Source organism: Sturnus vulgaris, chromosome 12, assembly GCF_052056855.1.
Source record: "Sturnus vulgaris isolate bStuVul1 chromosome 12, bStuVul1.hap1, whole genome shotgun sequence".
NCBI lineage: Eukaryota > Metazoa > Chordata > Aves > Passeriformes > Sturnidae > Sturnus > Sturnus vulgaris.
The window spans coordinates 8,734,030-8,747,600 of NC_142254.1; the positions used below are offsets into that span (position 1 = coordinate 8,734,030).

The following is a 13,571-nucleotide window of genomic DNA, read 5'->3' on the forward strand; positions in this document are numbered from 1 at the left end:
GACAAACTTTTCCTGGCCACAGCCAATGCTTGAAGCTTGAAAGTAAAGCATTCAGGACAGGACCTGCTCTTGGAGGTCACACAAGCACTGCCAGGGTATAGAGATGGACCTGCCCCTCCTTCCAAGGGTGGGATGAATAGCTGGGCTCCAAGGAACACAAGTCAGCTCTTGTTCCCACAGCACCAAGAAAAGGGAAGATCTGTATCTGAGGTCTGCAACTCGATGTATTTTGTGAGTAAGTGGTTGCCTTCATTCCTGCTGCTCTGGCTGTGTGATTGCAGTGGAGGCAAAGCCCCCTGCTAAGAGCTGCCCAGCCAGCAGTGTCTGCCAGCAGTGGGAACCCCAAACCAGCCAGGGAACGGCAGCGCCCAGGGGACACCAACTGCACCTGCCAGCTGGGCTGCCTCCCTTTGGCCCCTTACACAGACACATCACTGCGGTTTTCTCAGCTCCTAAAGCTTCTTCCCACTCCTAAATACTATTTGGGAAATCCATGTCTACGGTACTAAAGCATTCTGCACTCATCAAAAGGAGTGTTACAGTTAAATGAGAGCCCCCAGTTACAGACACACCGCTGAATTTACCATCCTTGACCACTCTAGGGTGAGGCATCAGCACTTCAAACAAGAGCTGTGCCAATTCAAAAATCTGAAAAGGGCATCATTTTCTTCAATTATTCCCAGGGAGTGTACAACAAACATAGTTTTAAAAACGATGATCTTTTAACATTCATCCTTCTGTATAGATGTTAAAAAAGTAAATTCCTCTGAGTATCACAGCTATACTTTAAAGACGAGTCCAGCAATAAAAAAGATTTCATATGGATAACTGATACATTTTCTACTAGGTAGAGAGAAAAAAAGCAAAAAACAAAAAGATACCCCAAGCTATGACAAGTTTGCTATGTAGGTGATATATGGTAGTAATTGACATCCTAACAATAGGAGACTATAAAGATACCTTGAAATTATTTTCTTCTCTATTTCTTCTCTATCTGCTTTTCCTCCTTCATTTCTTCAGTAAGGCAGATCTACCAGCAAGACAATTTAATCTTCCAGGGATAAAGAAAGGCTTCCTTGTCTAAGAAAAATAAAAACTTCTACTGGTCAAGGACAGAAAGCCCAAGAGAAGGAATTATCTCCTGACAGTGAGCTATGTTTTTTTATCTCTAGAAAAGGAAGCAGCAGTATTCTGGAAGAAATAACATTGATTTAGCTGGAATGTAAGGAAGACATCTTCTGCTTGATGTATGTATCCTTCTGGACAAGGGTAGGACAATAGCTTGTATTCCCTGAACAAAATACCTCCTACTGTGTTTTCGCTATCATTTAGTGTGAAGAATTTTATTCCCTTGTAACATTTAACTCTGAACCAGGAGAAACTTCATGCTCAGTCATGAGCCTGGATGGATACTTATTTAATGAGCTACCAGTAGGATAATTCTCCCAGGCTCTTTTGCCATGCATAACTGGGAGAGAGAACTGTCCCATCCAGTCTGGATAATAAAATAAACCACACCAGCCAAAGACACCAGTACAATTTACCTCCTTGGCAAAACAGACACAGAAAGCAAACCTCAGCTACTGTATCACTTTATAATGTAGAGCAACTCTTTCCTGGTTTTTGCTGCTGCACTTCACAATATAGTGTGCCAGTGAGGTTCAACAATATTTACTGAAGCAACTTATTAGTCAAAGCAACAAGCTTTCCCACTTGGGCTTATATGTAACACAGGACAAGCCTCCACATCTGTCATCACAAAGATACTTTTGCCATCTACCTTAAAAGCAGCTGACTGTTGCTTGTGATTTCTTCTAAAGGAATGTTTCACTTTTCAAAAGGCCATTTTTATCTGTTGGCTTCAATATAAAACAACTCTTGTACTTCTATTATCTAGCTGAAGGCATACAGAGCTGGCAAGCTTATGCTTAAGTGCTTTAACTTAAAAATCATGAAGCACCTTGTTGCTTTCAACTCCATGGACACACTTTCAACTTAAATGTTTTGCAAAATGGTAGGCTCCTCAACAGAGTAACCAGAGATATCAGTATCTATCTCCATCCTTTCCTGAGGAACCAGTCAGAGATGTGGGGAGCCAATACTTCAGCCAGAATGAACGTATTACTGGTTTCCAGCAGAGATCCTAATACTGAATATCAACAGGGTTCTTCTAAACAAGAAAAAAATTAAGTTAGAAAAAGAAAAGCACAGCATGAACAACCTACAAAGGTAGTGAAAAAAACTGGAAAGGGCTACTAAAGGCAAGAATTATTTTAAGTTAATCTCAGAGATGACAGGAAGTCAATACACAAAGAGGCAGGCACAAACTGAGTTAGCACAGCCAAGAGGCTCTCCTCCTGATTGGCAAGGCTGAAGTATTGGGCCTTTTGAGAAGAAAGATTACTAAACCAGTTAAAACTGAAAAGCTGCACAACTCATGGAGAAAACTCAGCAAATAAGCAACTGCAACAGAAGGAATATACAAAACATGTCTCAAGATATAAAGGACTGCTGCACATTACTGATGTTGTAGACATAAAGTGCTGTGGCAAAGGGTTTAAAACTCTGCTACACCTGGTCAGGTGTGGCAGGGCTTACCTTGCCTGCCCAGAAGTGCTCAGTGCTTCCTACATATAACAGTCCCTTTGTTTCAAGCTTGCAGAAATGTTTCTGTGCTGTACAGCCATAGAAAGGAGCGGCTCACCATCCTCCTCTGCCCCTGAGAATAGACACAGGGTTAGTGCAACCTGGCCACAGTGTAACAGGAGGGAAACTTCCATAAACTGCAGAGGTAAAGGGCTGAGTGAAAAGCATCTGAGTCAGACTCCAGGAGCTCACTCAGCTGCACAGTGTACAACAGCCTTTGTGCAGAAGCATTCATTAGACACCAGTGTAGACACAGTAAGACAGAGACAGGGTGTGATGCGATATCCTGTCACCATTAAGGTAGGCTGTGACAGATACATTTAGAAAAATATAAAATATATTCACACAGCTTCAAATTGAGAGAATGCACATGAAGCAAGCCTGAATGAACAGCCCTGCCTTCTTTGGAATGTGCTGACATTGCTAACACTGATCAGATCAGCTCCTAATTATATCAATTTATAAGCCATACCCCAATGTTGTATTTGCAACATCTTCAGCTTTGCTGAAAGCACAATACAGTAAGGGAATATTAAAAACATTAAACTAAAATTACCATTCTGCAGTTGATTTCTGATTGTACAGGACTCATCTTCCCAGCTGCTGAAGCATAACCAAAGGGATTTGGCTGCATTTCCATGTTCTGAGCTTAAAGCAGTCATGACCAAACCTGTGGGTACTGAGTAGCTGGCCTAGAGAACTGCAGCTTCAGTTTGCCTGGTGTCAGCAGCCAACACTACCTTACACTATGACCATCTCAGCCACAAAGACACAAAACAGTCAGAAACAAAAATTGTGTTTTTCCTTGATATTGTGTTCTCCACATTTTTTGTGAGCACTTTACTCTTTTTGTCTTAAAACAACTCCAGAACAGTTCAGCTATTTCCTATCCTACACAGGAAAAGTATTCAAATCCTCAGTACCATCTGAAAGACTGCTAGTAAACAGAGGAGAGGTAGTTCCTTCCTAAAACCATTGACAGTTTCAAGAGAAGATAGTAACAGATACTATTTTAAAAACTACTTTACTTGATATATTGAGCTTCAATGCTTTTAAATGGATTCTATTCTTTTTTCATCTTCAAAATATATAAATAGTTTAAAGAGGAAAATTTGTCATGGGACTATACCAGGTTATACACCTAAAACCCTACACTGATAGAAATTTATACTACAATCTCCAGATAACACTGGACCACTCAGTGACATTCCAGTTATTTAAACAAAACACTAACAAACCAACCTATCCTAGACATCTTTGGACAACTTTTTTTTGGACAACAGCATCATTTCACCATGTGTTTACCACTAAAACTATTGAATATCTCAACAGTTATCCAGAAGACTTACACAATCTTAAAAGCGTGGACAAAAGAATTCAGTTGTGTTATGTAAGGCTCCATGAAAAAATTAAAATTAAATGTGAGAAGAAGAAATCTGAATGTATTTCTACAAAAGTTCTGGTCATCCAAATAATGCTTGTCTTATGCAAGTGTATCTACTGCTTGCAACAATTCAGGAAATGGGACTGGGATGTATTTCTGTGACAGCAGTTTCCCGAGTTCTGCCATAATATCCCACGGGCAGAATAAGTTGCAAGAATCTGCACTGCAACACAGCTATGCAAATTTATGTCAGCAGAAAAAACTCATTTAACGACCCACTGGAATTAAAACCATATCTTCAAAACTGAGCCTTGGCATCTCTACTTTAAAAAAAGAAAAGAAAGATCCTCCTCTTCCTGCTGTAGAGGAAAGCTGATTTTTCAAAGTCCTTTCCTGTCAGTAAAGTCCTTCCACTATGCATATTAGGAAAATAAATATGACTTTCACAGGTCAAAATGCTTTGTGAAACCTTTGCTTCAAGACAGTGATGTCTTCGTTTCGTACAGGAAAAAAACCTTAATTGCAAGTTTGGTCAGAGCTGTGCAATTGTTCATGTACGCAATAGGCTGAATGCAAAGCTGGAAGGTTTATATATATTAATGGTGGTTAATTCCCAGCAGAGCTCTCAATTAGCTTAATCAAGCCACAAAAGAGGCTTGGGAATATTGCAGGAAGCTCAGTGAAGGTCTCTGCTCAATGCAGCACTGCAAGAGGTTGGCCACATGACAAAGTGCACAGCTACAGGAATTAAGAATTTCTGCTGTGGATATAATAACTGCTGAGCCTCATCTCACTCTTCTGGATAGAGCTGGTCCTGCCATTTCAAAGGAGGCGTTTCAAAACTAGAGGCTGCAATCCTCCGGGTTGTGTGAACAATTGAGCCTTTAAAAAGGCTCTTCGAAGACTAAAATAGTGAGATTAATCACTCAGAAGACAGCAAAGGAACAATAAAACCAGATTAAAAAGAGAGACATCAGAAGCTTCTCTTTCCTCACACCTCAACAGATCGAATTGTAGGGAAATTCAGCTCTATTATCAGCCAGGAAACACAAAACCAAGTAAAGAAATTATAAAAACTTTCAAAGGAGAATTATGAACCCATGCCAATCAATAATTTTAAAATATGATTCAATGTATGCTAAAAAATTTTGGGGAGAATCAAAGTAGGAAAGATAACTGACCCATGAAATCTCAAGTCCTGTGGATCAGATTTAAACAATTATGAAATCAAGAACAGTACCACATGCATGGCAAAGAAAAAAAATACTTCTCCATACTTTCAGTGGAAATGGTATTTATCAGGTCAACATATCAGGCAGTGTGACCAATATCCTGAAGAGTTAGACAAGAAATTTTGATGGAAAGAACTGCAGAGTGAGCAACATGACATAACTTTATTTTTTTAAGTCCAAGCATTTTTATTTCATAAAAGAAAGAAATATTGACTTACCTTTGTGACAGCAACACCAAAACCAGCTGTCATGCAATTAGTGGCATGGGTATTTTATGAACAGAAAAGGTTCAGGAATATGCTAATTTCCACTAAAATATGTTTCTCAAGCAGTTGTTACTATTGGAAAAATTGGAAAACACTGTCAGTATAGCAGGAACTCAAGGAGGATGGCCCTGACTTGAATGACCCTGAAGCCCAAAACATTGAAAGCACATTAAAATTTATTAACATGAAGTCCAACAATGCAGTGGGAATTTCCACTACAAGCTGGATGACTATTAACTGCAAACAAAGCAGGAGTCCTCTTGTGAACCTTTAGTCCTTGAACGAGTGTTGTGTAGACAAAAAAAAAATAAACCCTGGAAATATAACTGCAGCTGAAGCACTGATACTTCTTAGAACATACTATATACAACATAAATTACTAATATGAATGACAATTATTCACATCTTTTGTCTTCATTTTGCTCAAACTCTTCCAATATCTCTTTCTTGGGTCTTCTTTTTTTCTGATAGCTTAGCAGAATTTCAGTCAATTAGAAGGTCACCAACACCAAGAGTGCCAGGAGCAGCATGCTGCATGAAGACTCATGACTAAGTCTGAAGCTATCTTTGTTGGTGATGTAGGCACAAGAGGCAAGAGGCCCTTGAGTATATTCTTCAAATCTACATGCTCATGCAATGTTAGACCCATTCTCCAACAGCTCCACAATTCCCTCCGGAGGAAAATTTCACAAACAGGGTTTTTAAGAATCCCAGATACATCCTGAGTTCAGAACAACTGTTTCACTTTAGAAATCCCATACTGTAAGATCCTAAATGCTACTGGTGAAATAGGACATGGCTCATTACCTCATCTCCCCAGGTGTATAAACCTGAAGAAAGCCAATGGCATTATCTTCCTCTCTTCTCCAACAAAAGGCTCAAAGTTGTCATGAGAGGGACAAGAATGCTCTGCACCCAGATGTGCACAGCTGCTCACACTGGGATCAGCACTGCCTCTAACTTTGGACCACTGGAGTAGAGGAATCCTATTGCCCTGTAACCTAGGAATAAGCCATAGGGAGGAAGGAGGTACTAATGGAAGGGGAAGTGCATCCAGTGCAGGCATCACCACCTCCAGCCCACACTGGATTTTCAGCGAGTGCCCCAAAGCACAAGGATCGATCACTGCCAGCCTTGCCCTCTCCTCCCATGCAAGGCACACAGCTTGTGTCACTCTCCAGAAAAACACGAGGCCTCTTTTCGTTTTGGACAAGCAACAACAGAGGCCTTTTGGCACCTCTTGGCTGGCAGAATACACATCACACTTCAACCACTCACCTTGTCTGAGGGTGAAACTAAAACAGTTCCACAAGGTGTGTCCCGCCCAGGACTTCTGCACTACCGAGGTTTCCTCATAACCTGAGCCTTCCTGCTCTCCTCTGCACATCCCACTGGAGATGTCCCCAGCAACACCCTGACCTCTCCCCTCCCGGGCCACCTTCTCTTTTTAGTGGAAAGGACACTCTCAGAGGTCACCATCAGGAACACAGAGACCAGATGGAGCACACAAGCTGCTTCCAAATTCCTCACAGTACTCTCACAGTCCCCTCCCTACCTCTAAAACCCCGCCGGTGGCCAGCCCGCTCCGCCGCCCGTACCTGTTGCAGCCCTCGCACGGCTGCAGCCGGGGCTCTCCAGCACTCGCCGCTCTCCGTCTCCAGCTCGCAGGAAGGATGCGGCCAAGGCGCTCGCTGCCGGGGGCGGCACTGGCGCTGCCAGAGCTGGGCGAGCCGCCCCCGCTGACCCCGGGCAGGGCTCAGCTCTCCCTCCCCGCTCGGCAGCGGAGCTGCCTCGGAGCCGCGCAGCCGCCGGCGGGGCTGCAGGGAGCGGCTGCCCGGCCATGCACGAAGCCCTGCCTCCGCTGGCTCCTCGGGAACGGCCGCTTCCAAACCAACTTATTGCGCTTCCAGATGTACCTGGGGGCAGACGAGGGGAAATTATGTTTTGCAATGTTGAGTGTGCATTAACTATTCCCTGAGTTAACCGCATTTGACTTGTTCTTCTGTTGGACCGAACTCCCCGTCTCCTGCCGGAGTCATTAATCCGTACCTTCTCATCGTTTACGCAGAAGAGAGTTGGTTTGTTTCTCCCTGTCCACCCCCTTCGCCCCCACACGCAGTCCCTAAAAACCCAACAATTAAAAATGTGGATTTTCCCTTTAATTCCCCTACATTGTGTAATTATATTCACATTAGAAATCAATCAACATTGGTCATTACCATTAGTGATATGCTCATAAAGCAAACACTAGACATGCTAATGAACTGAATGAAACATAATTTCTTGTTGTGTAAACTCATGCTCAACGCTAATCAGCAATAAATTCAATCAGACATTACATACATCAACTGAAAACACATTAAAGCAGGGTACAGAGCAGTGGCTGCTCATTTCCAGGCCCAGAGTAGCCCAGAAGTGCCACGGCCGCAGGGGCCGGGGACGAGGCCGCCGGAGCCCCGAGGGGACCGGGTTCCCTGCGAGAGACCCCTCGGTGCCGGGGCCCTTCTTGGCTCCCGCCCGCTGCTTACCGGACAAATTCAGTCCCTTTTCTGTCCCCGGCTCCGCGCAGCCTGGACAGACAGCAGTGCCCGCAACCAGACCCTCCCAGCCTGTCCGGCTCCGCCGCTTAAAATGGCACCTATGCCCAGTTCCATCGGCTCAGTCACCCCCCTCGGGTCCCGTTCTCCTCGCAGGGCCCGGCGGTGCCCAGGCAGCAAAGCCGTCTTGCCTCACCCGCCCAAGTGCGGGCAGTTTCCAGGATGAGAACGGGCCCCGAGCAGGTGCTCATTTAACATTTCTGCACCACAAACACGGGGCCAAAGCATCGGCCACGCATAGAGATGGCGGTGCCTGTAAGCATGGGTGTGACCAGCTGGTTGGGGGAAGCTCAGCGCTCTGTTCGTCCCGTCGGGTGGCGCCGGCCTCGGGAGGCTCGACAAGGACGGCTCCCCCCGGCCCGATCGGGGGGCACCTTCACGGCCTTCCTCTCCCTGCCCGCCAGGGGCGCAGGGATGGCAGAAAGGGGCTGATTTTAAACACAACGCGTTTGCTGAAGTAAATCACCGGGCAGCAGCCCCGCCGCCGCTCGGACGCACCGCCCGCGGTTGCGGACACGGCGGCCGGGGGAGCTCCGGGTCGAACTGGGGCGGGGAGGCAGTGGGACCTGCCGGGCCCTCCAGCGGGGTCCCGGGCCAGGGCAAAGGTTCCCCAGCCCGGCGAGGTGGCCGAGCACCACGGGCGTGCGGCGGCGGCTTTACCTCCTCAGCCGTAACTCCGGCCCCACCCCGAGGTGCGGGGCTCGCTGACGGGAGCATCGCTGAGCGGGGTGGGGGACTCGCTGCGCGGGCGCGGAGCACACGAAGCTGTTTCAAGCAGCCACGGCGGCGTTTTATAACAGCCGCAGAGCAGAGATTTGCTGCGATCGGAGTAATGTAATTTCCAGCTGCACAATATTAATGAGACGCTCAGAACCAGGGGAAAACTTTCAGCGGAAGGTGGCGGGTTTATTTGTTTCGCGTTAAGGGACAGGAGGGAAAAGGAAAAAACAAAAGACAAGCATCAGCATCATCAGCCCCCGCACCTGCGGCGATCGCCGGGATCCCCCGCGGCGGGCCCAGCCGGGAGCTGCTGCCGGGCTCCGGCGCGATGAGGGGAGGTCACCACAGGGCCGCCTTCCTTTCTCTTGCAACCTAGTAATTTTTTGTTCCTTCCACCCTTTTTTTTTTTCTCCCCACTGCCCACTCCCCGCGGTGACGGGAGGCAAGGGCGGCTCCGCTCGCCCTGGCCATGCCGCTCTGGAGAGCAGGGCGCGAAGGGGGCACGGGGCTGGCACCGGGCGGGAGGGAGGCGGCGCGGTGTCAGAGGCTTCAGGGGACAGTAATAAAGAGTCTCGCGTTGAGAAAGGAGATTGCGGCCGGAGAACGAAGCGTGTTGGTTGTCTTGAGCAGTTTGTAACTCCAGGTGAACGCAGCCCGGCTGCCTTCCGTCGTTATTCCTTCTCCACAAGTCTCAGTTGTTGCCTCGCACGGCTCCTGGCCAGCGGCCGCGGGTGCCGAGGCTCCCGGCGAGCTGCTGGCAGGGCTGGAGGAGGGCTGGCCCGCCATCCCCTGCTCCTGCGGGGCGCGAAGCACGACCTGGGCCAGGCGGCAACCGCGGGGCCAGAAGGCGTTTTGGCCCCTGCGCCGCAGGGTGACCGAGGAGTAGGAGGTGACAGCAGGCTGGCGTGTTCCGCTTGGAGTCCAAGGGCCGCGGCCATCCCCGGCTCCGGCCGACCCCGCTCCCCACCGCCGCCCCTCGCGGAGCGCGTCCCCGCCCGCCCCGCCGGTCTGTTTCCAGGGCAGAACCTGCGAATAAAGCGAGAAGCGTTGCTTATTGTGCTCGTATTAATGTCCCCCCTTCTTGTAGCTAATTAAATTCCTTCCCGGGAGCCGGGGATTCGCGCGGCTCCACTGGTGCCTCAGCCGGGGCAGCCCCGCGCCAGCCGCCGCCGCGCCACGCACACAGCCCGGGGTGGGTTCACCGATTTATTTCACGTTAAAGTTTAGATACAATCGAAATACTCGGTACGCACCTTTTAATAAAAGTAGTAATCTCTTTAAGTACTGCAAAATTATAGCATTTATATCTTCAAAAGACGGTAAACAAATAATACCTGCGAATCAATAGTACCAGCCTCGAGTGCACATGGTCAGGTGGTTTTAGGCGGCCGTATAAAATGCGATCTGGTTTAGAGAATATAATATAGATAAATGCTATAAATAAGTGGATATCAGAGACGGCGTGAAACTCCCTCCTATGGCCGGGTCGGCTCGGGGCCACCGGCAGTGGCCGCCGGGCTTGCGGGGCCCGTGCGGGTCAGCGGGGGCCAGCGGGCCGCACCCCCCGAGCCGCTCCCGCTGCAGCAGCCCCCGCCCCCGGCCTACCTGCATTGAGAAACCTTATTTCTGGTTAAGAAAAATAAAAGTCCCATTTAAACTTTATTGAATTAAAGCAAAAATTAATTTTCAATATTCACACATATATTACAGAGTAATAGTAAAAGTTCAATATACTTCCTGGCGTTTAGTTGGGCCACGTTGTACAAGAGCAAAACAAGCATCAAAACATTTAGCAGCCTTAAATTTCACAATCACTCAGAATTACATAGAAATATTGAAATACTCTAGTCAGCCTTGGCTGTGGATAGTTCTTCATGTAGAAATTTTTCCTTTTGCCAGCCAGTACACAGCAAGAATTGCATTTTTCCCTTCCATCATGGCATCCATGTATTCAAAAAATACTTTGCTTTTTTTCTTTTTTTAAAAGTTAAACTCAGAGAAAGAGTCAAGATTAACATGTTTTAAAAACAAAACTACAAAATATGCTGTTAAAGGACAATGAAAATATCTAAAGTCTACTTGTGTGAGGCAGAAGCCATGGGGGAACAATGGCAGATTACACCAATGACACAGAGATGGGAACTAATTTTGTGGGAGGAGAGAGAAGAATATAAATGGGTTTTGATCAATTATAGTGTCTCCCGCCTGTTGGCTGCAACACAACAAAAATAAGTAGTAATTCTTCAAAGCAGATGTACACAAACCTAAGCAGGATTAAGCTTCTTTAATATTTGAATGTAAAAAGTCTGCTGTCCATGACTCTTCAAACCCAGCTCTGACTTGGGAATTTGTAAGAGATTTCTCCTTTTTCTTGGATGAGAAGTGATTTAAAGCGGGAACACTAGAAATCCAGAGAATGTTGAATACTTCCAGCCTCCCATCAAGTTTCCTCTCTCCAGTTTTAGATAAGCTCTGTCTCCTTTCTCCATCTGAATCAGGACTCCATTGCTAGCAGCTTCTCGGGTTACATCTTGGTCCCCTGCAAAGGCAGAAATCACTGGCCACCCATTTAGCATCAAACTCACCTAAAGAGCAAGATAAAACAAAGCCCTCTGTCAATTAAAGTCAGACAACGACACCACTGGGGCTCACCTAACAGGCAAAACGCTTAGTTAAGGAAAGGCCTCTTTTGACAGCTGAAACTCCCCATAAAAAAGAAATATCAATCTAAACCCAGCTAAGGTATGTACTCCAAAGGAAGAAGTCTTTCACCACTGTTTTAGACCGACAACCACATCAAAACACCCGGTGCATATAAAGCAGGACATTGATCCTATTTTGGAGAATTTCAATAGGGTGCCTGTGTTTTCAGGCTATGAAAAGAGGTCTGCTTGTACTTATTGAAAGATGGCTTTATGTGAAACCTCAGAGACATCGAGGAGCAGAGCCACAGCCGCCAGAGTCAGGGCCTTTGAAGTGTATTCAAGGGGTAGTTTTCCTTTGTTAGGCAGCAAAGACAATATGCCACAACACAGTCAATAAGCTGTGCTAAGTTCGCGTTAATGATTCCTGGACTGCTTACCCCACATTAATAATACACTACCTGCCCAATCTAAAGGTGTTAAGCCACTTGCACGAGAACGGTGCTATATATCCATTCACCTTTGCAAAGTGCATCATTATAGAGTCAGATTTCCTGTCTTGATTATGTTACCTGGCTTCAGGCCGGTAATTTATTAACCCTGCCTAGAGCAGAATATGCATCAAACCCCATAGAAAAGGCAGGTACGTATAGGGTAGCTGCACAGACATGCACAGATTCATTATAATTTCCATGCCATAGGCACCTGCCTGAGCCCCAAATCCCTATGAAACCTTCTGCCACAGGAGAGTGGGTGAGAAGCCCGCCAGGGGCCGCGGTTCCTACGGGCTCTGTGCAGGGATGCTACTACCAGCGCTCCGCGGCACTGGGCAGTCCGAGAGGCCGGACAAGCTGGGAGGAGGAGGCAGGCTGCCGATCACCTGCCATCCCGGGACGGCTCATGCGGACAGGGGCCGAGCGGAGGCCTGGTGGGGCTCCGCGGCCCCTCGGGCACCGTGCCCTCGAGTGGAGATCGCCGCAGTTCGGCGCTCCCACGGTGGCCCAGGGGCACGTCCCGCCCCGCCGCCCGCACGGCCCCGTCCCCGCCGGACCGCCGACCCGTCCGCTCCCTCCCGCGGTGCCCGCGGAGCCCGGCGACGGCGCTCGGGGCTGACCTGGATGGTTTGCCTGTTGTACACTTTCACCACGTGAAAATTGAAACTGTAAATCCCTTTCCTGGGAGCGATGAAAGTGCTCCGCTCCGAGTCGAAGTTGCTGCCGATATTCACTAGTACCTGTAAGGGAAGGGCACCGTCAGCACCAACGCGGGGCCACTGCCGCCCAGCCCCGCCGCCCCCCGGCCCCCAGCGCCCCCCCTCCGGCGGGCAGGGCCCCGCGGGGCGGCGCGTCCCCGGCCCAGCCCCGCCACGGGCGCCGGCAACTTCTCCCGCGGCAGCGCGCCCCGAGTCCCGCCGCCCCGGAGCGCCCGAGCCCCGCCGCGCCCGCCCCACCTGGTCGAAGTAGATGATCATGGTGCGGTTGCTCATCTCGGAGGGCTCGTGGTTGGTGCTACGGATGGCGGAGAAGGCGACCTTGGCGCTGCCGGAGCGCACGGAGATGCCGAGCGCCGTGCCGGTGGGGTCGGAGGTGGGGTTGGAGTCGCACACGACGAGGCACTTGCCCTCCAGCACGATGGGCTCCGTCTCGTTCTGCCCGCACGCCACCCACGCCGCGCCCAGCAGCAGCCCCAGCCCCAGCCCCAGCCCCGGGCCCCGCATGGCGCCGCGCTCCCTTTCGCCCCGCGCCGGGCGGCACCGTCCGGGCTCCGCTCCGCTCGCTCCCCTGCCCCGCCGCGCTCAGAGCGGGGCCGAGCGCGCCCCGCCGGGTGGGAAGCGGCCGCGAGGAGGCACGGGAGCGCCGGCACACATAGCGCGGCGCGGAGCGCTGCGGTGCGGAGCGGGGGCCGAGCGGTTCGGAGCGCAGCGGAGCCGCCCGCCGCGCCGAGCGGGGCTGAGGGAGGCGGCGGGAGGCGGCGGCGCTGCCGGGGCTGCCGGCGAGCACAAAGACGGCGCGGGGCGCGGCCCCGCCTCCCCACCGGCCCCGCGCTGGCGTCAGCGCCCCGCGCCCGCCTCCGCCGCGCGCCGC

General features: G+C 49.4%; 1 protein-coding gene and 1 long non-coding RNA gene across 22 annotated transcripts in view; both read right to left on the bottom strand.

Annotated features, from left to right (window-relative positions):
• The window catches only part of LOC148222357 (uncharacterized), a 29,580-nt gene extending 22,361 nt beyond the window's left edge, over positions 1-7,219 (bottom strand). For 17 of the 21 annotated variants that reach the window (XR_015806229.1, XR_015806228.1, XR_015806227.1 and 14 more), the window contains exons 1-2: positions 7,127-7,219; positions 2,599-2,719 (exon numbers count right to left, since the gene is read on the bottom strand). This is a non-coding gene — a long non-coding RNA (uncharacterized LOC148222357). Of the gene's footprint in view, positions 1-960; positions 1,081-1,960; positions 2,102-2,598; positions 2,720-6,335; positions 6,459-7,126 lie in introns of those variants that run through there. The other 4 variants (XR_015806212.1, XR_015806211.1, XR_015806231.1 and 1 more) reach the window with 4 other exon arrangements.
• Positions 7,220-10,485: 3,266 nt separating this feature from the next.
• On the bottom strand, positions 10,486-13,204 carry CBLN1 (cerebellin 1 precursor). Its single transcript, XM_014881669.2, has 3 exons — positions 12,938-13,204; positions 12,602-12,721; positions 10,486-11,430 (listed from the first exon to the last, which is right to left on the bottom strand). The coding sequence occupies exons 1-3, from the start codon at positions 13,202-13,204 to the stop codon at positions 11,233-11,235; spliced, it is 585 nt and encodes a 194-aa protein (XP_014737155.2). The 3' UTR covers positions 10,486-11,232.
• Between the last annotated feature and the right edge of the window lie 367 nt (positions 13,205-13,571).

Coding starts and splice junctions, on each gene's coding strand:
- CBLN1 (XM_014881669.2), bottom strand. CDS start 13,204: ATGCGGGGCCCGGGGCTGGGGCTGGGGCTGGGGCTGCTGCTGGGCGCG. Junction 12,722..12,937: donor TGATCATCTACTTCGACCAG/GTGGGGCGGGCG, acceptor CTTCCCTTACAG/GTACTAGTGAATATCGGCAG. Junction 11,431..12,601: donor ACAACAGGCAAACCATCCAG/GTCAGCCCCGAG, acceptor CTTGCTCTTTAG/GTGAGTTTGATGCTAAATGG.